General features: G+C 50.0%; 1 protein-coding gene across 3 annotated transcripts in view; it reads right to left on the bottom strand.

Moving 5' to 3' along the window:
- The window catches only part of ubtfl (upstream binding transcription factor, like), a 92,577-nt gene extending 68,475 nt beyond the window's left edge, over nt 1-24,102 (bottom strand). Inside the window, exons 1-7 of one of the 3 annotated variants that reach the window (XM_078215535.1) lie at nt 23,953-24,102; nt 22,117-22,288; nt 11,776-11,951; nt 6,750-6,833; nt 6,358-6,513; nt 5,004-5,068; nt 317-437 (exon numbers count right to left, since the gene is read on the bottom strand). In XM_078215535.1, the coding sequence (XP_078071661.1) occupies nt 317-437; nt 5,004-5,068; nt 6,358-6,513; nt 6,750-6,833; nt 11,776-11,951; nt 22,117-22,186 (672 nt within the window). In that variant the 5' untranslated portion in view covers nt 22,187-22,288; nt 23,953-24,102. Of the gene's footprint in view, nt 1-316; nt 438-5,003; nt 5,069-6,357; nt 6,514-6,749; nt 6,834-11,775; nt 11,952-22,116; nt 22,639-23,952 lie in introns of those variants that run through there. The other 2 variants (XM_078215536.1, XM_078215537.1) reach the window with 2 other exon arrangements.
- Between the last annotated feature and the right edge of the window lie 1,702 nt (nt 24,103-25,804).

The following is a 25,804-nucleotide window of genomic DNA, read 5'->3' on the forward strand; positions in this document are numbered from 1 at the left end:
AAGAGGTTCCTCCTCAACTCAGTCCTAAATCTGCGTCCCCTTATTTTGATGCCATGCTCCCTAGTTCTAGTTTCACCCGCCAGTGGAAACAACTTCCCTGCTTCTATCTTATCTATTCCCTTCATCATCTTATATGTTTCTATAAGATCTCCCCTCATTCTCCTGAATTCCAATGAGTGTAGCCCCAGTCTACTCAGTCTCTCCTCATAAGCACAATGTGTGAGAACAGCCACAAGGTGAGGGAGGGGGAAGAGGCAATGCTGGGTTCACAGTGGCTCATTTGTCTGCTTCAGGCTTGAGTGACAATGGCACTGACCTCGGGGTGAACTTTCAGGAACGCCTTCTTCTCGTGATTATACCACAGCTGCTGAGGGGTCTTTGGCTTTTCCGGAACGTCCGATTTTCTCTGCTCTTCAATGAGATCTGGGTGCTCATCCCTGTGAATACAAATCATTAACCACATCCCCCATCAACATTTTCCCATTTACTCCCTTAGACTGCTGCATACACTGACTCTCACTGGGGTACGGGTCCCACACACACTGACTCTCACTGGGGTACGGGTCCCACACACACTGACTCTCACTGGGGTACGGGTCCCACACACACTGACTCTCACTGGGGTACGGGTCCCACACACACTGACTCTCACTGGGGTATGGGTCCCACACACACTGACTCTCACTGGGGTACGGGTCCCACACACACTGACTCTCACTGGGGTACGGGTCCCACACACACTGACTCTCACTGGGGTATGGGTCCCACACACACTGACTCTCACTGGGGTACGGGTCCCACACACACTGACTCTCACTGGGGTACGGGTCCCACACACACTGACTCTCACTGGGGTATGGGTCCCACACACACTGACTCTCACTGGGGTACGGGTCCCACACACACTGACTCTCACTGGGGTACGGGTCCCACACACACTGACTCTCACTGGGGTATGGGTCCCACACACACTGACTCTCACTGGGGTACGGGTCCCACACACACTGACTCTCACTGGGGTACGGGCTCCACACACACTGACTCTCGCTGGGGTACGGGTCCCACACACACTGACTCTCACTGGGGTATGGGTCCCACACACACTGACTCTCACTGGGGTATGGGTCCCACACACACTGACTCTCACTGGGGTACGGGCTCCACACACACTGACTCTCGCTGGGGTACGGGTCCCACACACACTGACTCTCACTGGGGTACGGGCTCCACACACACTGACTCTCACTGGGGTACGGGTCCCACACACACTGACTCTCACTGGGGTACGGGCTCCACACACACTGACTCTCGCTGGGGTACGGGTTCCACACACACTGACTCTCACTGGGGTATGGGTCCCACACACACTGACTCTCACTGGGGTACGGGTCCCACACACACTGACTCTCACTGGGGTACGGGCTCCACACACACTGACTCTCGCTGGGGTACGGGTCCCACACACACTGACTCTCACTGGGGTACGAGTTCCACACACACTGACTCTCACTGGGGTACGGATGCCACACACACTGACTCTCACTGGGGTACGGGTCCCACACACACTGACTCTCACTGGGGTACGGGTTCCACACACACTGACTCTCACTGGGGTACGAGTTCCACACACACTGACTCTCACTGGGGTACGGGTCACACACACTGACTCTCACTGGGGTACGGGTCCCACACACACACTGACTCTCACTGGGGTACGGGTCCCACACACACTGACTCTCACTGGGGTACAGGTTCCACACACACTGACTCTCACTGGGGTACGGGTCACACACACTGACTCTCACTGGGGTACGGGTCCCACACACACACTGACTCTCACTGGGGTACGGGTCCCACACACACTGACTCTCACTGGGGTACAGGTTCCACACACACTGACTCTCACTGGGGTACGGGTCCCACACACACTGACTCTCACTGGGGTACGAGTTCCACACACACTGACTCTCACTGGGGTACGGGTTCCACACACACTGACTCTCACTGGGGTACGGGTCCCACACACACTGACTCTCACTGGGGTACGGGTCCCACACACACTGACTCTCACTGGGGTACGGGTCCCACACACACTGACTCTCACTGGGGTACGGGTCCCACACACACTGACTCTCACTGGGGTACGGGTTCCACACACACTGACTCTCACTGGGGTACGGGTCCCACACAGACTGACTCTCACTGGGGTACGGGTTCCACACACACTGACTCTCACTGGGGTACGAGTTCCACACACACTGACTCTCACTGGGGTACGGGTTCCACACACTGGCTCTCACTGGGGTACGGGTCCCACACACACTGACTCTCACTGGGGTACGGGTTCCACACACACTGACTCCCACTGGGGTACGGGTTCCACACACTGACTATCCCTGGGGTGCGGGTTCCACACACACTGACTCTCACTGGGGTACGGGTCCCACACACACTGACTCTCACTGGGGTACGGGTTCCACACACTGACTATCACTGGGGTACGGGTTCCACACACACTGACTCTCACTGGGGTACGGGTCCCACACACACTGACTCTCACTGGGGTACGGGCTCCACACACACTGACTCTCGCTGGGGTACGGGTTCCACACACACTGACTCTCACTGGGGTATGGGTCCCACACACACTGACTCTCACTGGGGTACGGGTCCCACACACACTGACTCTCACTGGGGTACGGGCTCCACACACACTGACTCTCGCTGGGGTACGGGTCCCACACACACTGACTCTCACTGGGGTACGAGTTCCACACACACTGACTCTCACTGGGGTACGGATGCCACACACACTGACTCTCACTGGGGTACGGGTCCCACACACACTGACTCTCACTGGGGTACGGGTTCCACACACACTGACTCTCACTGGGGTACGAGTTCCACACACACTGACTCTCACTGGGGTACGGGTCACACACACTGACTCTCACTGGGGTACGGGTCCCACACACACACTGACTCTCACTGGGGTACGGGTCCCACACACACTGACTCTCACTGGGGTACAGGTTCCACACACACTGACTCTCACTGGGGTACGGGTCACACACACTGACTCTCACTGGGGTACGGGTCCCACACACACACTGACTCTCACTGGGGTACGGGTCCCACACACACTGACTCTCACTGGGGTACAGGTTCCACACACACTGACTCTCACTGGGGTACGGGTCCCACACACACTGACTCTCACTGGGGTACGAGTTCCACACACACTGACTCTCACTGGGGTACGGGTTCCACACACACTGACTCTCACTGGGGTACGGGTCCCACACACACTGACTCTCACTGGGGTACGGGTCCCACACACACTGACTCTCACTGGGGTACGGGTCCCACACACACTGACTCTCACTGGGGTACGGGTCCCACACACACTGACTCTCACTGGGGTACGGGTTCCACACACACTGACTCTCACTGGGGTACGGGTCCCACACAGACTGACTCTCACTGGGGTACGGGTTCCACACACACTGACTCTCACTGGGGTACGAGTTCCACACACACTGACTCTCACTGGGGTACGGGTTCCACACACTGGCTCTCACTGGGGTACGGGTCCCACACACACTGACTCTCACTGGGGTACGGGTTCCACACACACTGACTCCCACTGGGGTACGGGTTCCACACACTGACTATCCCTGGGGTGCGGGTTCCACACACACTGACTCTCACTGGGGTACGGGTCCCACACACACTGACTCTCACTGGGGTACGGGTTCCACACACTAACTATCACTGGGGTACGGGTTCCACACACACTGACTCTCACTGGGGTACGGGTTCCACACACACTGACTCTCACTGGGGTACGGGTTCCACACACTGACTATCACTGGGGTATGGGTCCCACACACACTGGCTCTCACTGGGGTATGGGTTTGCTTGTGTCATGTGATCTGATGTTACGTTAACTCTGCATAAAGCAGGAATCGAACCTGGCCATTTCATGCTGTGTAGAATTCAGAACTACACTAACCTTTGTTGGTTTATTCTTGAGTTGTGGGTGTTAGAGTCAAGGCTAGTATTTCATAGAATCATGGAATCCCTTCAGTGCAGGAGGAGGCCGTTCGGCCCATTGAGTCTGCACTGACCACCCAGCCCCTATCCCCGTAGCCTCATGTATTTATCCTGTTTATCCCGACACTAAGGGGCAATTTATCATGGCCAATCAACCTAACCCACACATCTTTCAGACTGTGGGAGGAAACTGGAGCACCTGGAGGAAACCCACGCAGACACGGGGAGAATGTGCAAACTCCACATAGATAGTGATCCAAGCTGAGAATTGAACCCGGGTCCCTGGCGCTGTGAGGCAGCTGTGCTAACCACTGTGCCACCGTGCCGTATTTATTATCCATCTCTTGTGAACTCAGCATTGAGAGGGTATGGAATCTGGTTTCAGTACACCAACATCCTGTATGGGCGGCACGGTAGCACAGTGGTTAGCGCTGCTGCTTCACAGCTCCAGGGACCTGGGTTCGATTCCCGGCTTGGGTCACTGTCTGTGTGGAGATTGCACATTCTCCTCGTGTCTGCGTGGGTTTCCTCCCACAGTCCAAAGATGTGCTGGTTAGGTTGATTGGCCATGCTAAAATTGCCCTTAGTGTCCTGAGATGCGTAGGTTAGAGGGATTAGTGGGTAAATATGTAGGGATATGGGGGGTAGTGCCTGAGTGGGATTGTGGTCGGTGCAGACTCGACGGGCCGAATGGCCTCTTTCTGTACTGTAGGGATTCTATGATTTCTAACAATCCTGGAATCCTTTCCACTGAAGTACAAGAGATCCAATGAAGCCTGATTACCAATCTGCAGGTGCAATGTTGAGTGTGAGCAGGATATTTGACTATGGAGGCCATCACAGTAGAGTTGGAGATTGACGCAGTGGGGCGACGTTTCGGCCGCAGAGCAAGCATCAAACTTACTGTGCGGAATTCAACAACTCAATAGATAAAGAACGGCCGGTACCTGAATTTGGCCATCGCCTGTCCAAAATTGCCCTTCTCCTGCTGGAAGTCCTGAATGTACTTGAGCTGCAGGAAGGGAATAGAAATGTGGTTAAAATGGGGAGCGGCAACAAACACCCAGAGCTTCATTTGTTGAATGTTTTATTTCCTTGTATTGTTGGCACTGTGCAGGGGGAGAAGTCTATGAAAAATAGGCATCTGTTAAACATTGTTCAACTGTACAGGCCATTGGTGAGGCCACACCTGGAGTATTGTGTGCAGTTTTGGTGTCCTTATCTGAGGAAAGATGTCCTTGCTATAGAGGGAGGACAGCAAAGGTTTACCAGGCTGATTCCTGGGATGGCAGGTCTGTCATACGAGGAGAGACTAAGTCGGTTAGGATTATATTCACTGGAGTTCAGAAGAGTGAGAGGGAATCTCATAGAGACTTATAAAATTCTAACAGGGTTAGACAGGGTAGATTCAGAAAGAATGTTCCCGATGGTGGGGGAGTCTAGAACTAGGGGTCATAGTTTGAAGATAAGGGATAAACCTTTTAGAACTGAGGTGAGGAGAAATTTCTTCACCCAGAGGGTGGTGAATGTGTGGAATTCACTCCCACAGAAAGTAGTTGAGGCCAAAACATTGTGTGATTTCAAGAGGAAATTAGATATAGCTCTTGGGACAAAAGGGATCAAAAGATATGGAAGGAAAGGGGGGATCAGGATATTGAATTCGATGATCAGCCATGATCATAATGAATGGCGGAGCAAGCTCGAAGGGCCGAATGGCCTCCTCCTGCTTCTAGTTTCAATGGCTCAGTCAGTACATTCACACCTCTGAGGTTACAAATCAGGAGCACGAGGAGGCCACTCGGCCCCTCGAGCCTGCTTCACCATTCAAATAGAACATGGCTGATCTGAATGTAACTTCAACCCCACTGCCGACCCCCGATAACCGATAGCACCAATAACCTTTCACCCCCTGTAGAACTCTCGTCTTCTGTGTCAGCAAGTGGCTGGTTCAGAATCCCCGCTGATTTTGCCAGTGCTAGTTTTTTGATCTCAGTAAACTAGGCCCTGCTGCTTTTTTACGTTTGCAACAAAGATTTCACAGTAGATTTAGCGATCTCTCCCTGGCATTCTGACCAATGTTTGTCCCTCAATCAACATCAATAAAACACGCAAGCTGGTCAGAATCACAACGCTGTTCCTGGGATCTTGCTGTGCAGAACATGGTGCCTGAATTCCCTACATTTAGCACTGACTGTACTATAAACATCCTTCAGTCATGGCAAAACGCTGTGAGAGGTTTGATTGTTGTGAGTGTTGTTGCAGACACACAAGTCTCCGTTTCTTTAGTACCAGCTCCCTCACCTTTTTTTTCTCAGGCAATTCCTTGTATTTCTTGGAGAGGATTTTTGTCAGGTCCAGGTTACTCATTTCGGGGTGAATCTTAGCGTACTTGGCTCGCTTTTCCATGAAGAATCGGAAGTACGGAGTCAGTGGCTTCTTCGGAAAATCAGGGTGAGTCTGACATAAAGATACATTTTTAAATGTTTTAATTCACAGCCAATCACAATCCTGTGCAGACATTGTGCACACACGCACATGTACACACATGTACACACGTGTGCACACTCACACTCACGCTCGCCGACTCGCTCGCGCGCACACGGACTCTCTCATGCACACACTGACTCACACACACACCGACTCTCTTACACACACTCACACACTGAACACCAGACTGAAAGTTCTGACTCTACCTTTAGTTTCTTGCCTTTGTATGGATTTTTCACAAACTCCATAGCGTCTGTAAGCAGCTCAGTCAGAGTGCGATATTTTCTGATCTAAAGAAATCAGAGAGTTGGAGTCAAGTTGAAGGATATCTGGGTTCTTAAAAGATAAAATCCATCATCAATAAACAGCAATGGGAAAGTGAGAAGAAACGGAATAAAAATACTCTCATAACAACACCCATGTCCCAAAGGACTGGATGAACATAGAACATAGAACATAGAACATTACAGCGCAGAACAGGCCCTTCGGCCCACGATGTTGCACCGACCAGTTAAAAAAAAAACTGTGACCCTCCAACCTAAACCAATTTCTTTTCGTCCATGAACCTATCTACGGATCTCTTAAACGCCCCCAAACTAGGCGCATTTACAACTGATGCTGGCAGGGCATTCCAATCCCTCACCACCCTCTGGGTAAAGAACCTACCCCTGACATCGGTTCTATAACTACCCCCCCTCAATTTAAAGCCATGCCCCCTCGTGCTGGATTTCTCCATCAGAGGAAAAAGGCTATCACTATCCACCCTATCTAAACCTCTAATCATCTTATATGTTTCAATAAGATCCCCTCTTAGCCGCCGCCTTTCCAGCGAAAACAATCCCAAGGATTGTTTTCGAGGAAGAAGAGAAAGGCTTTTAGCAAATCCAAAGGGAGCAACTTAGCTGCAGTCCTAGAGGAACATCGGAAGTGTAAGAGGGAACTTAAGAAAGCAATTAGAAAAGCAAAAAGGAGGCATGAAAAAGGAGTCGTGAACAGGATTAGAGAGAATCCTAAAATATTCTATAAATACATCAAGGGAAAGAGGTTATCCAGGGAAAGAGGAGAGACCAAGGGGGCAATGCGTGTGTGTGAAACCGCAGGATACTGGACATTGGAGGGGTAATAAATGAATACTTCCCATCAGCCTTCACTCTGGAAAAGGAGAGTGTCGGTATGGAATTCAGGGAGAGGGACTGTGAGGAACTTGCACAGCAAATGGAACTTTGTCCTTCATTGCTGGAGGGATGGAGTTTAAAAACAGTGAGATTATGTTGCAGCTGTATAAGGTGCTGGTGAGGCCACACCTGGAGTACTGTGTACAGTTTTGGTCTCCTTACTTGAGAAAGGATATACTGGCACTGGAGGGGGTGCAGAGGAGATTCACGAGGTTGATTCCGGAGTTGAGAGGGTTGGCTTATGAGAAGAGACTGAGTAGATTGGGGCTATACTCATTGGAATTCAGGAGAATGAAGGGAGATCTTATAGAAACATATAAGATTATGAAGGGAATAGATAAGATAGAAGCAGGGAAGTTGTTTCCACTGGCGGGTGAAACTGGAACTCGGGGACATAGCCTCAAAATAAGGGGACGCACATTTAGGACTGAGTTGAGGAGGAACTTCTTCACACAAAGGGTTGTGAATCTGTGGAATTCCCTGCCCAGTGAAGCAGTTGAGGCTACCTCATTGAATGTTTTTAAGGCAAGGATAGATAAATTTTTGAACTGTAAAGGAATTACGGGTTATGGTGAGCGGGCGGGTAAGTGGAGCTGAGTCCACAAAAAGATCAGCCATGATCTTATTGAATGGCAGAGCAGGCTCGAGGGGCCAGATGGCCCACTCCTGCTCCTAGTCCTTATTGACACAGGAAATGGGGAGGTGCTGGAGGTTCTGACAGGCACCTGGCTGGGGACTGGACGATGGCTAATGTGGTTCCACTTTTCCAGAAGGCTGGTGGAGATGAACCAGGAAATTACAAACGGTGAGTCTCATGTCAGTGGTAGGGAAACTATTGGAGAAAATTCTGACGGAGAGAATTAATCTCTACTTGGAAAGACATGAGTTAATTAAAGTTTAAAGTTTATTTATTAGTGTCACAAGTAGGCTTACAGTCACACTGCAAAGAAGTTACTGTAAAAGTCCCCTTGTCGCCACACTCCGGCGCCTGTTTGGATACACTGAGGGAGAATTTAGCATGGCCAATGCGCCTAACCAGCATGTCTTTCAGACTGTGGGAGGAAACCGGAGCACCCGGAGGAAACCCACACAGACACGGGGAGAACATGCAAACTCCAGACAGACAGTGACCCAAGCCGGGAATCGAACCCGGGTCCCTGGCGCTGTGAGGCAGCAGTGCTAACCACTGTGCCACCTGCCGCCCTAATTAGGGATAGTCAGCATGGCTTTGTCAGAGGGCGATCATGCCTAACAAATTTGATAGCATTTTTCGAAATTGTGATCGGGTGTGTGGATGAGGGAAGTTCAGTTGATGTAGTTTTAATGGATTTTAGCAAAGCCTTTGACAAGGTCCCACATGGCACTGATTGAGAAGGTTGAAGTAGATGGAATTCAGGGAAACTTGGCGAGATGGATCAGAAACTGGCTTCGTAATTGGACACAAAGGGTAGTGGTACAAGGCTGTTTGAGTGACTGGAGGCTGATGTCCAACAGGATCCACAATACCACAAGGATCAGTCGTGAGTGCCTTATTGTTATGTACATAAAGAATATAAATGAGAATGTGGGTGGCACAGTGGTTAGCACTGTTGCCTCACAGTGCCAGGGACCCGGGTTCGATTCCCGGCTTGGGTCACTGTCTGTGTGGAGTTTGCACTTTCTCCCCGTGTCAGCGTGGGTTTCCTCCGGGTGCTCTGGTTTCCTCCCACACTCCAAAGATGTGCGGGTCAGGCTGATTGGTCATGCTAAATTGACCTTACTGTCAGGGGGATTAGCAGGGTAAATATGAGGGGTTACAGGAAAAGTGTGTGATTGTGGGCAGTGCAGACTTGATGGACCGAATGGCCTCCTTCTGCACTCTATGGGTTCTATGATTGTATGGTAAGCAAGATTGGGCGGGTGGTCACTAGTGAAGAAGATGGTGGTAGGTTACAGGGAGATATCGATGGGTTGGTCAGATGGACAGAGCAGTGGCAGATATTTAACCCTGATAAGTGCGAAGTGATGCACTTTGGAAGAAGTAACAAGACAAGGGAATATTTAATGAATGGCAGGATACTAGGAAGCTCATAGGTACAGATGGATCTTGGGTACTTATTCACAGATCCCTGAAGGTGGCAGAGCAGCCAGGATAGTTAAGAAGGCGTATGGGACACTTGTTTTTATCAGTTGTGGCGTAGAGTGTGAGAGCAAGGAGGTAATGTTGGAGCTGTACAGAGCATTGTTTAGGCCACAGTTGGAGTACTGTGTGCAGTTCTGGTCACCTCACTATAGGAAGGATGTGATTGCACTGGAGGAAGTACAGAGGAGGTTCATCAGGATGCTGCCTGGGATGGAGCATTTGAGCTGTAAGGAGAGACTGGATAGGCTTGGATTGTTTTCTCTAGAGCAGAGAAGGCTGAGGGGGGACATGATTGAGGTGTATAATGTTATGGGGTATGGACAGGGTGAGTAGGGAGCAGCTGTTCCCCCTGGTTGAGTGGTCAATCACGAGGGGGTGTAGTTTTAGGGCAAGGGGCAGGAGGTTCAGAGGGGATTTGAGAAAAATAAATTTCAGAGGGTGGTGGGAATCTGGAATTCACTGCCTGGGAAGGGGGTGGAGCTCAGAAACCCTACAAACTTGAAACAGTATTTGGATCAGCTCTTGAAACATCAAAACATTCCAGGATATGGGACAAGTGCTGGAAATGGGGTTAGTGCGACTCTAGTGGTAGTTATTGTTGGTGCAGACTCGATGGGCAGAAGGGCCTTTTCTGCACTGTACGATTCTATGACTGTGACTCTATCCTAGATGGTGGGAAGCTGCCTTCTTGAACCGTCGCAGTCCATGTGGTGTAGGTACACCCACAGTGCTGTTAGGGAGGATTTTGACCCACTGACAGTGAAGGAATGGCCGATATTTTTCCAAGTCAGGGCGGTGAGTGACTTGGACATGAACCTGCAAGTGGTGGTGTTCCGAGGTATCTGCTGCCCTTGTCCTTTGAGGTGGTAGATTTGGAAGGTGCTGCCTAAGGAACCTTGGTGAGTTCCTGCAGTGCATCTTATGGATGGTACACACGGCTGCCAGTGTGAGTCAGGGTGGAGGGAGTGAATGTTGAGGGTGGTGCATGGGATGCCAATCAAGTGGCTGCCTCGTCCGGGATATTGTGGAGGTTCTCGAATGTTGTTTATGCTGGAATTAAGTGATACGGAGACACAATGTGTCCGAGGAATGAGGAGACGGTGTGTGTGAGGGACAGCGAGGTGGAGGGTCTGAGGGACAGGGAGGTGGAGGGTCTGAGGGACAGGGAGGTGGAGGGTCTGAGGGACAGGGAGGTGGAGGGTCTGAGGGACAGGGAGGTGGAGGGTCTGAGGATGAGGTGTGTGAGGGACAGGGAGGTGGAAGGTCTGAGGGACAGGGAGGCGGAGGGTCTGAGGGACAGCGAGGTGGAGGGTCTGAGGGACAGGGAGGTGGAGGGTCTGAGGGACAGGGAGGTGGAGGGTCTGAGGGACAGGGAGGTGGAGGGTCTGAGGGACAGAGAGGTGGAGGGTCTGAGGGACAGGGAGGTGGAGGGTCTGAGGGACAGGGAGGTGGAGGGTCTGAGGATGAGGTGTGTGAGGGACAGGGAGGTGGAAGGTCTGAGGGACAGGGAGGCGGAGGGTCTGAGGGACAGCGAGGTGGAGGGTCTGAGGGACAGGGAGGTGGAGGGTCTGAGGGACAGGGAGGTGGAGGGTCTGAGGGACAGGGAGGTGGAGGGTCTGAGGGACAGGGAGGTGGAGGGTCTGAGGGACAGAGAGGTGGAGGGTCTGAGGGACAGGGAGGTGGAGGGTCTGAGGGACAGGGAGGTGGAGGGTCTGAGGATGAGGTGTGTGAGGGACAGGGAGGTGGAAGGTCTGAGGGACAGGGAGGCGGAGGGTCTGAGGGACAGGGAGGTGGATGGTCTGAGGATGAGGTGTGTGAGGGACAGGGAGGTGGAGGGTCTGAGGGACAGGGAGGTGGAGGGTCTGAGGGACAGGGAGGTGGAGGGCCTGAGGATGAGGCTCCTGCAGTGTCTGATGTGCTTTCCTCTGCACTAACCTCACAGGCCAGTTTCAGCCACTGGAGTCGACACGTTTCCCCAGTGAAGGGACCGAATGCCACATTCTCCCAGTTGAAGTGAGACTCAGTTGTTTTGTACTTCATGCAGTCTCCCTCTGGGATCAGGCTCTTTATCCGATCCAACAAACTCAGCAAATCTGCTTTGCTCCATAAATCTGAAAGAACAGCAGCAACAATGAACAGCCTGCTCTGACAGATAGGAGGCCATTCAACCCCTCTAGCCCATTCTACCATTCAACAAGATCACGGCTGGTCTGATTCTTCATTGAGTTCCCTTCATCTCTTCACTGAACAACACGGTTTCACCCTCCGATTGGACATTTTTAATCAGCTCCCACCATCGACAGCTTTACTGAGTGAGTTCCTGAGAGAGGGAGCAGGTCTGCGAGCGAGGGAGATCAGAGAGAGAGAGGGAGAGAGGGACTGAGAGCGAGGGAGAGAGGGAACGGGACTGAGAGCGAGGGAGAGAGGGACTGAGAGCGAGGGAGAGAGGGAATGGGAATGAGAGCAAGGAACTGAGAGCGAGGGGGAGAGGGACTGAGAGCGAGGGAGAGAGGGAATGGGAATGAGGGCGAGGGAGAGAGGGAATGGGAATGAGAGCGAGGGAGAGAGGGAATGGGAATGAGGGCGAGGGAGATCAGACAGCGAGAGGGAATGAGACTTGTGTTATTGACGCTAAGAAGTGCGGAGAGTTAAACGTAACGGAGCTTTATTTAGTGGGTTCACTAAGGCAGCTTCTTCACTCTGACAGTCTTGCATGCTATTGATCTGTGACATCATGTCCCATGATGACAAGCCTATATAAATACACAATGCTTAATGCAGGGCTCTATATAAATACAGAACATTTCCTCCCTCTTTACACTGAACATCCCCAATAAATGAACAATAGTCAATAAGTCAGACGGTTTGGAGGTATTCGCTTTGGGAACGGTTGGCTGTGACCCTCTGGCATCCTCTCCACTCCAGCTGTGACCGCTGCATGGACATGAGCACTGGTTATTCTGGGCGGTGTCGATGTTGTAACTGGAGATTGGCTCTGTGCTTGGTCCGAGGCGGAGGCGTTGCTTTCCTGAACCGTGTCTGTTGGTGTCGGGGCTGTGGGAAGGTTCAGGTCAGGAGAATTGAATCTGGATTCTCAGCAGGTTAGGGTCATAGAGTCATAGAGATTTACAGCATGGAAACAGGCCCTTTGGCCCAACTTGTCCATGCCGCTCTTTTTTTTAAACCCCTAAGCTAATCCCAATTGCCCGCATTTGGCCCATATCCCTCTATACCCATCGTACCCATGTAACTGTCGAAATGCTTTTTAAAAGATAAAATTGTACCCGCCTCTACTACTACCTCTGGCAGCTTGTTCCAGACACTCACCACCCTCTGTGTGAAGAAATTGCCCCTCTGGTCACTTTTGTATCTCTCCCCTCTCACCTTAAACCTATGCCCTCTAGTTTTAGACTCCCCTACCTTTGGGAAAATATATTGACTATCTAGCTGATCTGTGCCCCTCATTATTTAATAGACCTCTATAAGATCACCCCTCAGCCTTCTACGCTCCAGAGAAAAAAGTCCCAGTCTATCCAGCCTCTCCTCATAGCTCAAACCATCAAGTCCCGGTAGCATCCTAGTAAATCTCTTCTGCACTCTTTCTAGTTTAATAATATCCTTTCTATGATAGGGTGACCAGAATTGCACACAGTATTCCAAGTGTGGCCTTACCAATGTCTTGTACAACTTCAACAAGACATCTCAATTCCTGTATTCAATGTTCTGACCAATGAAACCAAGCATGCCGAATGCCTTCTTCACCACTCTGTCCACCCATGATTCCACTTTCAAGGAGCTATGAACCTGTACCCCTAGACCTCTTTGTTCTGTAACTTTCCCCAGTGCCCTACCATTAACTGAGTAAGTCCTGCCCTGGTTTGATCGACCAAAATGCATCACCTTGCATTTATCTAAATTAAACTCCATCTGCCATTCGTCAGCCCACTGGCCCAATTGATCAAGATCCCATTGCAATCCGAGATAACCTTCTTCACTGTCCACTATGCCACCTATCTTGGTGTCATCTGCAAACTTACTAACCATGCCTCCTATATTCTCATCCAAATCATTAATATAAACGACAAATAACAGTGGGCCCAGCACTGATCCCTGAGGCACACCGCTGGTCGCAGGTCTCCAGTTTGAAAAACAACTCTCTACAACCGCCCTCTGGCTTCTGTCAAGAAGCCAATTTTGTATCCAATTAGCTACCTCACCCTGGATCCCGAGAGATTTAACCGTATGCAACAACCTACCATGCAGTACCTTGTCAAAGGTCTTGCTAAAGTCCATGTAGACAACATCAACTGCACTGCCCTCATCTACCTTCTTGGTTCCCCCTTCAAAAAACTCAATCAAATTTGTAAGACATGATTTTCCACTCACAAAGCCATGCTGACTGTCCCTAATCAGTACTTGCGTCTCTAAATGCCTGTAGATCCTGTCTCTCAAACCTTCCAACAATTTACCCACCACAGGTGTGAGGCTCACTGGCCTGTAGTTCCCAGGCTTTTCCCTGCAGCCCTTTTTAAACAAAGGCACAACATTTGCCACCCTCCAATCTTCAAGCACTTTACCCGTGACAATCGATGATTCAAATATCTCTGCTCGGGGACCCGATTCTGACTTCAGCAGATCTGTTCTGCGTGTTTCCTCCAGATATCATCATCGCTGCTTTGGACAGTATAGGAGACAGGTCCAATCTGTGCAAGGATTGTGGCGGGAACCCATTTCTCACCTGTGGAGTAATTCCTCGCCAAAACTCCTGTCCTTGGTGGGAAACTCTATGTTTTGCTTTCCTTTCCCCCCATTCTGTTTGTCGCTGCTGTACAATCTCTTTAGTTTGTGGAGGTTTCAATGTCAATCATAGTTGTCTCTTCATTAGTAACACAGGAGAGGTCTCGGTCATGGAATATGCGGTATTCCCACACATCAGTATTTATTTACACACCAGGAATTTATTAAGACATTTAATCAGTGAACCTTGTTCCCTGGTTGCTCTAAATATGTTTGTCATAGTTTGAACTAAATTCTCTGCTAGTATTTTTTGGAGCAAGTTGGTACAGTGCAAATCTATTTTGTTGAATACCGTTCCCTTTTCAGAAACATTTCAATTCTTGGGAGACAAATTGAGGTCCGTTATCACTCACCAATTGCCAATGGAATCCAAATCAAGACTTCTCCTAACCTCTCGATCATCTTTTCTGTCTAAATTGACTTTATTATGGTGACCTCTGGCCACTCAGAATGAGCATCGACTGTTACTAAGAACGTATGTCCTTCAAAAGGTCCAATAAAATCATATGGATCCAGTAGCCAAGCCTCTTCAGGGTCACTCCCATGGATGCAGCAGTGCTAATGGTGGCAGGTTTCGCATCTTCACAGTGAAGAACACATTCCAACTTTCTCCTCAATCTCCGTGTCCAATCCAGGCTGCCAGGAATAACTCCTGGCTATTTCCTTCATACGGATAATTCCACAATAGTCCTTGTGTAACTTGTCCAATATTCGTCTACTCAGTGGTGGCAGAATGATCACAATGAGTCCCCAAAGACGACATCATAGAATCCCTACAGTGCAGAAGGCGTCCATTTGGTCCATCGAGTCTGCACCGACCACAATCCCACCCGTTCCCTATTCCAGTAACCCCACATATTTACATACCATTCCCACAACCGAACCCACACGTCTTTGAATTGTGGGAGGAAACTGGAGCACCCGGAGGAAACCCACGCAGACACGGGGAGAACATGCAGACACCGCACAGACAGAGGCCCAAGCCGGGAATCGAACCTGGGTCCCTGGCGCTGTGCGGCAGCAATGCTAACCACTTTGCCACCACGCAATGTTCTGTCAGCAGTGTGAACTTTCTCCTGTACAAGAACTGACGGAATCTCTTGAATCCAAAGATAATCCCGAATGCTCCGCTTTCGATTGGTGCGTAGTTACTTTCAGCTTTGCTCAATGTCCGACACGCAAATGCAATGAGTCTTTCTTCACCCCACAGCATGTTGTGGGAGACCACAGCGCCTACACCATAGGGAGATATGTCACAGTGTAGGATAGAAATGCGAAGGACTTCAGATGTGAGCAGCGCTTATTTGGCTTGCAGGAAAGCGTAACTGCATTGATCCAATCACGTGCACTCCTTGTTCTGGCACAAGAGGTTATGGAACGGTTTTAAAATGGTTGCCAAATTTGAAAAAATCTTCCGTAGTCGTTCAACAATTCCAGGAAGGATCACGACTGGTGAATGTCCTGAGGTGCAGCCGCCTTTGGTGATAGTCTTACCTTCGAAGGAGATTTGTGAAGGCCCATGGCATCAATCACATGTCCCAAATACTCCCAAATGCTAAACTGACCTGAGTGTCAGGGGGATTCCCAGGGTGATACGTGGGGTTACGGGAATAGGGCCTGGGTGGGACCGTGGTTGGTGCAGACTCGATGGGTCGAATGGCCTGCTTCTGCACTTGTAGGGATTCTATGAATCTCATCTGACTTGATTCAACGAAGAACTGACTGGAAGGACTCACACCCGTCCTTGCGGACTCTCAGACCATAGTTTTCCAATCTCTGGGGAGTAGCACTGAAATTCTCAAGATGTTTCTCTTCGTCTCTCCCAGTGATCAGGATATTGTCCAGATAACACTGGACTTTGCTCAGTCCACTCAGAATCTGATCCATTTGCTCTTTGAAACAATGCTGGAGCTAATGTGACACCAAACGGCAATCTTCCGTACCGAAACTAGAAGGTAAGGATGTGTTCGGCACAACTTGTGGGCCGAAGGGCCTGTTTGTGCTGTAGTTTTTCGATGTTTCTAAGAAACGTACCTTAAGTATCACTATTGTCAGAAGTTGCTGTGACTTGTGGTTTACATTGATTTGTAAAGCAAGTCGAGCTCGGGTCGGTTTTGCTAAAATGTTGGCCCCCTGTCAATCCTGCAAACACGTTTTCAATGTGGGGTAGTGGATATTGTTCCCCACGTAACACTGGATTAAGGGTGAATTTGAAGTCTCCACAAATCCATACAGATCCATCCTTTTTGATGACTGGTACTATTGCTGCGTCCCGTCCACTGTTCCACTGACAGGTTCCAAGACTTTCGTCATGACCAGTAGTTCCAAATCAGCCTCCATATTCGGCCTGATTGCATAGGATACCGAACTTGCTCAGCCTCCTTCTCCAATCTAATTGTGATGTCTTTCATCCTCCCAGTTCTCCATCAAACACAACAGTTTCTTTAGAATTTAGAAGGCCTCATTCTCCATTAGTCAGCAGGTTGACTTTGGCCCAGTTCAGTCGCATCTTCTCTAACCATCTACAACCCATCAATGATGGTTAATTGCCCTTTATTCGATGTAGAGACAAATGTGCTGTTTGCCCATTAAGTTGCACAGCTACTTCAAGGCGACCCTTCAGTGGAACCACTTCATCAGTGAACATCTTCAACACTATTCCTGAAGCTTTCAAGGGAATATGTCTGAGTTTTTTTCTTATATCTCTGGCACCAGCGAGACTGCTGCCCCAGCGTCAGCTTCCATCCTTACTGACTGTCCATCCAGCAGTGACCCAGTATCTACTCATAACACCAGCGATGGCGAGCAGATTCAGTGATAATTCATCCTCAGACACAAGAACCTTCCTGATAGAAGTCTACAAGATTATGAGCGGCATGGACAGAGTCGATAGTCAGAAGCATTTTCCCAGGGTGGAAGAGTCAATTATTAGGGGGCATAGGTTGAAGGTGAAAGGGGCAAGGTTTAAAGGAGATGTACGAGGCAAGGTTTTTACACAGAGGGTGGTGGGTGCATGGAATTCGCTGCTGGGAGAGGTAGTGGAAGCAGATACGATAGTGAGTTTTAAGGGGCGTCTGGACAAATCCATGAATAGGATGGGAATAGAGGGAGACTTCAATTTCCCTGGTATAGACTGGAAATCGCGTAGGGCTGGGAGTCTGAATGGGGAGGAATTTGTAAAATGTGTACAGGAAGGTTCTTTGGAACAATATGTAGATAGCCCGACTAGAGAGGGGGCTAATCTGGACCTCGTACTGGGGAATGAGCCCGGTCAGGTCTTCAAAGTTGCGGTAGGGGAACATGTGGCAAATAGTGACCACAATTCTGTTAGCTTTAGGATAGTGATGGAAAAGGATGAGTGGTGTCCCAAGGGTAAGGTGTTGGATTGGGGGAAGGCTAACCTTAGTGGGATTAGGCAGAAATTGGCAGCTCTTGATTGGGAGAGGCTGTTTGAGGGTAAATCCACATCTGGCATGTGGGAGTCTTTTAAGGAACAGTTGTTGGGCTACAGGACAGGCATGTGCCTGTTAAAAAGAAGGATAGGAAGGTTAGGATTCGAGAACCATGGATAACCAGGGAAATTGAGGGATTGATCAAAAAGAAAAGAGAGGCGTATGTTAGGTCCAGGCAGCTAAAAACAGAGGGAGCTCTGGAGGAGTACAAAGAAAGTAGGAAAGAACTCAAACGAGGAATTAGAAGGGCAAAAAGGGGTCAAGAAATGTCCTTGGCAGACAGGATTAAGGAGAATCCCAAGGCATTTTATTCATACGTTAGGAACAAAAGGGTTGTCAGGGAAAAAATCAGACCTCTCAGGGACAAAAATGGGGAATTATGCTTAGAGCCCAAAGAAGTAGGGGAGATCCTAAATGAATACTTTGCGTCGGTATTCACAAAGGAGAGGGATGTGTTGACTGGGAGTGTCTCGGAGGGGAGTGTTGACCCGTTAGAGAAAATCTCCATTACAAGGGAGGAAGTGTTAGGTTTTTTAGGGAATATAAAGACTGACAAATCCCCAGGGCCTGATGGAATCTATCCAAGGCTGCTCAGGGAGACGAGAGATGAAATCGCTGGGCCTCTGACGCAAATCTTTGTCTCGTCACTGGACACAGGTGAGGTCCCAGAGGATTGGAGGATAGCTAATGTGGTCCCGTTATTTAAGAAGGGTAGGAAGGATAACCCGGGAAATTATAGGCCGGTGAGCTTGACGTCCGTGGTAGGGAAGTTGTTGGAGAGGATTCTTAGAGATACGATGTATGCGCATTTAGAAAGGAATAAATTCATTAACGATAGTCAGCATGGTTTTGTGAGAGGGAGGTCATGCCTCACTAACCTGGTGGAGGTTTTTGAAGAAGTGACTAGAATGGGTGACGAGGGAAGGGCCGTGGATGTCGTCTACATGGACTTTAGTAAAGCGTTTGACAAAGTCCCTCATGGTAGGTTGGTGCAAAAGGTTGGATCTCATGGGATAAAGGGGGAGGTGGCTGGATGGGTGGAGAACTGGCTTGGTCACAGAAGTGGAAATGCCGGCATTGGACTGGCGTAAACACAGTAAGGAGTCTAACAACACCGGTGGCACGGTAGCACAGTAGCACAGTAGCACAGTGGTTAGCACTGCTGCTTCACAGCTCCAGGGTCCCGGGTTCGATTCCCGGCTCGGGTCACTGTCTGTGTGGAGTTTGCACATTCTCCTCGTGTCTGCGTGGGTTTCCTCCGGGTGCTCCGGTTTCCTCCCACAGTCCAAAGATGTGCGGGTTAGGTTGATTGGCCAGGTTAAAATTGTCCCTGAGATGCGTAGTTAGAGGGATTAGCGGATAAATCTGTGGGGGTAGGGCCTGGGTGGGATTGTGGTCGGTGCAGACTCGATGGGCCGAATGGCCTCCTTCTGCACTGTAGGGTTTCTATGATTCTATGAACACCAGGTTAAAGTCCAACAGGTTTATTTGGTAGCAAATGCCACTAGCTTTCGGAGCGCTACTCCTTCGTCAGATGGAGTGGAAATCACTACCAGGGGAGGTTCAACACAGATATCAGAAGGACGCATTTTACACAGAGGGTGGTGGGGGCCTGGAATGCGCTGCCGGGCAGGGTGGTGGAGGCGGACACACTGGGAACGTTTAAGACTTATCTAGATAGCCACATGAACAGAGTGGGAATGGAGGGATACAAAAGAATGGTCTAGTTTGGACCAGGGAGCGGCGCGGGCTTGGAGGGCCGAAGGGCCTGTTCCTGTGCTGTATTGTTCTTTGGATATGGTCCCCGGAAGGGTAGGGGGTTTTAGTTCAGTCGAGCAGCATGGTCGGTGCAGGCTTGGAGGACCGGAAGGCCTGTTCCTGTGCTGTAATTTTCTTTGTTCTTTAAATAGAAGCAGGATGAGGCCACCAGCCCCTTCCTGCCTGCCTCGCCATTCAATATGATCATGGCTGATCTATACCAGCCTCAACTTCAGCACAACATCGTGGGCCAAAGGGACTGTTCTGTGTTGTGCTGTTCCGTGTTCAACTTCTTTTCTGTACCATTTCCCCATTGCCCTCTATTCCTCAATCTATCAAATATTTATCCACCTCCACTTTGAATACTTCTAATGATCCAGCCTCCACCACCCTTTCGGGCAGAGAATTCCAGAGATTCACCATCCTCTGCGAGAAGAAATTTCTATGCGTCTCAGTTTTAAATGACTGTCCTTTTATCTTGTCGTTATGTCCCCTTGTTTGATACTCTCCCACTAGAAACCATCTCACCTGTCAAGACTGCAGGTTGCCTGCAGGTTGACCCTTTTGCACTGCATGAACACTTCTTTCATTCTGTTTACAGGCTGGTTTGCTTTGTTCTTGCTTCTTGTCACTTTTGCTCGTAGCTTGCTTTTTCTTCCAGCAGGCATGCTCTATGTGAGCTTTTTTCTGCATATTATATCCTTGCAATCCACAGCTAAATATCCTCACATCACACATCAGTGACATGTATGAGTTTTAAAACAGGTGTCGATTTGTGTATCCAAGTATTCAAACTCCATGCTGAGTTTATTTCGCATCCAGCTCCAATAAAACAGCAATTTCCACGGCTCTTTTCACAATAAGCTTACTCAGCTCGCAACCGTTTCTGTATTGCTTCACTGTACAAACCGCAAACCAGTCTGTCCCGAAATGTATCATTTAATACATCACTGAACTCACGGTGCTCTGCAAGACTTTTTAATGCAGTCACAAATTGCACAGTTAATTCCTCCCCTTTTTGATGTTTTGTGGAATCTGAATCACTTTGCAATCAAAGGATTCGGTGAATCGAGTGCTTGCAGAATCTCTACGATATGTGAACATGTTTCAGTGTCTGGTTTCTCCAGTTGCACTAAACTCCTGAGGAGATTAAATGTTTTTTCCATCACATTCAGGAACGTTGGCACTCTAATATCTTCTGCTATTTAGTTTGCCTGCATTAAATACTCAAAATACTCAGTATAGTAGCCCCATCACTCCATAGTTTCATTGGAGAATCTCATGTTCCAAAAGCTCCGATTTTCTTCCTAATGGAGGTTCCCCAGATGCACACTTTGCAACGTGTTTCCAGCAGTTACCGTGTTTTTCCCGTTTAAACAGGCACCAACCCAAGTTCCAGCCTCTTTTTAAACATCCCTGGCTCTATAACTACTCTGCAGAGGATCGTTACTCACGCCCACCTCACCCCCAATGCCTGCAGCACATGCGAGAAGTTTTCTTTTCCAACTCTTCAGCAATTTTGTTTCCAGGCAAGCGCTGTTCAAAGTCCTTGTTGTCAGTTTTTGTATTGTATTATTGTGTTATTCACTGTGTGGCTGCTTCCTCACTCGAGCCATCTCCCGCGCTGGTGACCTGTTACATCACATCCCGTGACAATGTGAATATATTAATGCACAGTGCTTACTGCAGCTACCAGAACTCAATATAAATACATAACATTACTGAGAGCGAGAGAGTTCAGAGAGCGAGAGGCAGAGAAAGGGACTGAGGGAATGTTCAGAGAGAGACAGAGAGAGAGAGCGAATAGGACTGAGAATGAGGGAGTTCAGAGAGTGGGAGACAGAGAAAGGGACTGAGGGAGTGTTCAGAGAGAGACAGAGAGAGAGAGCGAATAGGACTGAGAATGAGGGAGTTCAGAGAGCAGGAGACAGAGAAAGGGATTGAGGGAGAGTGTTCAGAGAGAGAGTAAGAGCAAAAGGGACTGAGGGAGGCATGTCTGGAGAGAGAGAAAGACAGAGAGAGGGAAAGGAACTGAGAGGGAGAGAAATCAGAGAGGGAAAGAGAGAGAGAGAAAGAGGGAAAGAGAGGGAGGGAGAAAGAGAAAGGCAAGGGAATGGGTGTGAGGGGAGATTTTAAAAGATGATGTCTGAATTAGCGCTACATCCAATTCCATAACCGCGCGAGTCTGGGGACCTTGAACTGATTCCTGGAAATAAGTTTTTAGTCCCCCAGCCTCCAGCGCCTCCTTGTGGAATGTGCAGAATCTTACCAGCCTCCTCCTTGATGGTGATAGTCGGAACAGATGTGGAAACCACCGAAGCTCCATTCATGGTGTTCATCCTTTCCTCCAACGCCACTCTCCTCAGCCCTCCAACAAATCAAACCCGGGTCCCTGGCACTGCGAGGTAGGAGTGCCAACCACTGTGCTGCCCAACGGGAACCTATGCAAGACGTCAGAGGTCAAGGACAAAAACAAAAGACAGAAAGGGGAATAAGAAAAGTGATAGGCAGAGAAATCAAAGGCCAGATTCGAACAAGGTCAGAATGTGTGCACAGCAAGATCCCACAGGCAGCAATGTGGCTGGTCATCCGACTGACTGATGTCAATGATTGGGGGATAAAAGAAAGGACCATAGAAAGCATTCTTTCTGGTTGTATCACAGTTTGGTATGGCTCCTGCTCTGCCCGAGACCGCAAGGAACTACAAAAGGTTGTGAATGTAGCCCAGTCCATCACGCAAACCAGCCTCCCATCCATTGACTCTGTCTACACTTCCCGCTGCCGAGGCAAAGCAGCCAGCATAATTAAGGACCCCACGCACCCTGGACATTCTCTCTTCCACCTTCTTCCTTCGGGAAAAAGATACAAAAGTCTGAGGTCACGTACCAACCGACTCAAGAACAGCTTCTTCCCTGCTGCTGTCAGACTTTTGAATGGACCTACCTCGCATTAAGTTGATCTTTCTCTACACCCTAGCTATGACTGTAACACTACATTCTGCACCCTCTCCTTTCCTTCTCTATGAACGGTATGCTTTGTTTGTAAAGCGCACAAGAAACAATACATTTCACTGTATGTTAATACATGTGACAATAATAAATCAGTCCGGGGGGGGTTTGCTGCCCGTGGGATCATAGAAATCATAGAAACCCTACAGTGCAGAAGGAGGCCATTCGGCCCATCGAGACTGCACCGACCACAATCCCACCCAGGCCCGACCCCCATATCCCTACATACTTTACCCAATAATCCCTCTAACCTACGCATCTCAGGACACTAAGGGGCAATTTTAGCCTGGCCAATCAACCTAACCCGCACAGGGGGCGGCACGGTAGCACAGTGGTTAGCACTGCTGCTTCACAGCTCCAGGGTCCCGGGTTCGATTCCCGGCTCGGGTCACTGTCTGTGTGGAGTTTGCACATTCTCCTCGTGTCTGCGTGGGTTTCCTCCGGGTGCTCCGGTTTCCTCCCACAGTCCAAAGATGTGCGGGTTAGGTTGATTGGCCAGGTTAAAAAATTGCCCCTTAGAGTCCTGGGATGCGTAGGTTAGAGGGATTAGCGGGTAAAATATGTGGGGGGAGGGCCTGGGTGGGATTGTGGTCGGTGCAGACTCGATGGGCCAAATGGCCTCCTTCTGCACTGTAGGGTTTCTATGATCTCTGGACTGTGGGAGGAAACCGGAGCACCCGGAGGAAACCCACGCAGACACGAGGAGAATGTGCAAACTCCACACAGACAGTGACCCGAGCCGGGAATCGAACCCAGGACCCTGGAGCTGTGAAGCAGCAGTGCTAACCACTGTGCTACCGTGCTGCTTGCTGTGCACACAGCCATTGGCTCCCTGGGCGACACCGGCGCTACAGGAATGCAGCTTCCCTCAGGAAAAGCCCGGGCTTCACCCAGGGCCCAGGCCCGGCACAGGGACAGACGGCCGGGGAGAGGGAGCGGGAGAGGCCGAGGCTGCGGCCCGATCCCCGGATCCTGCTTCCCCGCTCCCCATCCCGGTCCCGCCTCCGGCTCCGGCTCTCCCCCGGTGCCGGATCCCCCTCCCCGGTCCCGGTCTCGGTCCCGGGCTCCCGCTCCCCGCTCTCCCCGGGCTCCCTCACCCTCTCTCGGTCTCTCTCGGTCCCGGCGCCGCTCTGAGGCGGGAAGCAGCAGCAGCTCAATCCGCCCCCAGTCTATAGGCTGCTGTCTATAGGGTGGCATCTAATCCATAGGGTGGGATCTACAGCACGCTGCCCAATCTATAGGGTGGAATCCATAAATGCCGTCTGTAGGGTGGTGCCTAATGTGTAGGTGGAATCTATAGGGTGGTGTTTAATCTATAGGGTGGTGTTTAATCTATAGGGTGGTGTTTAATTTATAGGTGGTGTTTAATCTATATGGTGATGATATAGAAGAAATAACCATACCTGGTGTACAATTCTATAGAATCTATAGTGTGATTTGTGCTCTCACCATCTTTCCCTCTGGAAGGCGATAAAGACGCAGCGAACAATCTGGTTTGGGTCGGGGTCTCCACATTGACAATCACAGCTGATGGGGGGGGGGTCAATCATCCAGAGGCCGGTTCCACCACGAGTGCCGCTCATGAAGCCACCACAGTGTCCTTGTGGGTTGTTTTAAGCATTGGCGCCAGTCATCACTGCCAGTCATGATGGTCGTCACCAGTCACTGACAGTGCGCACCCACCCACATTGTCACCATTGTCTTCTTTTGTCTGCCAGTGGCTCATGCGGCAAGGACCAGTGTTTGCACCCTTCACATCAAGCTCACAAACATCCATGAAGATGTCTCACTTGTCGCCTGGCTCCAGCTACGTACAAGAAGTCCTTGGGTAACCCTTCCATCCTGCAGATCTGTCTGCTCCATAATCTGACCCTTGATACAGAATCTCAATGTCAGGAATGTCAAGACTCAATTCCTCAATGTAAGGAAAGCAACTACCACCTTCGGTCAACTCAAAACTCAACTTGGACAACACTAAGCTGACCTGAGAACCACGCTGATGGTTTCTCAGGCCTGTCTGCAGCCTCTTTCTGCCTGGCTATGAAACGGGAATAATCTATGGACAGGGTGCCAATCAAGCGGGGCTGCTTTGTACTGGATGGTGTCGAGCTTCTTGAGTGTTGTTGGAGCTGCACCCATCCAGGCAAGTGGGGAGTATTCCATCACACTCCTGACTTGTGCCTTGTAGATGGTGGACAGGCTTTGTGGGGCAGGGGGTTCAGAAGGTGAATTGGTCATTGCAGATTTCCCAGTCTCTGACTTGCTTGAGTTAGCAAGGCTGGTCAGTCAGGTACTCGTCCATAACACCTCCAGGATTTGGCTGGTGAGAGATTCAGTCTCCCAGAGACAGTGATTATCAATTTCATGTTACTCAGGGGGAGATAGTGGGGACATCATTGGACCAGTAATCCAGAGACTCAGGTTATTGCTCTGTGGACAGGGGTTCAAATCCCTCCAGCAGCTGCTGGAATTTAAATTCAATGAATAAAATCTGGGCTATAAAGCTAATCCCAGTTTAATGGTCACCATTACTATCATCGATTGTCGTAAAAACCCATCTGCTTCACTAATGTCCTTTAGAGAAGGAAATCTGCCTTCCTTACCTGGTCTGGCCTCCACGTGACTCCAGAGCCACAGCAATGTGGTTGACTCTGTGGGCGGCACGGTAGCACAGTGGGCGGCACTGCTGCTTCACAGCTCCAGGGTCCTGGGTTCGATTCCCGGCTCGGGTCACTGTCTGTGTGGAGTTTTCACATTCTCCTCGTGTCTGCGTGGGTTTCCTCCGGGTGCTCCGGTTTCCTCCCACAGTCCAAAGATGTGCAGGTTAGGTTGATTGGCCAGGTTAAAAATTGCCCATTAGAGTCCTGGGATGTGTAGGTTAGAGGGATTAGCGGGTAAATATGTGGGGATAGGGCCTGGGTGGGATTGTGGTCGGTGCAGACTCGATGG

Source organism: Mustelus asterias, chromosome 7 (genome assembly GCF_964213995.1).
Source record: "Mustelus asterias chromosome 7, sMusAst1.hap1.1, whole genome shotgun sequence".
NCBI lineage: Eukaryota > Metazoa > Chordata > Chondrichthyes > Carcharhiniformes > Triakidae > Mustelus > Mustelus asterias.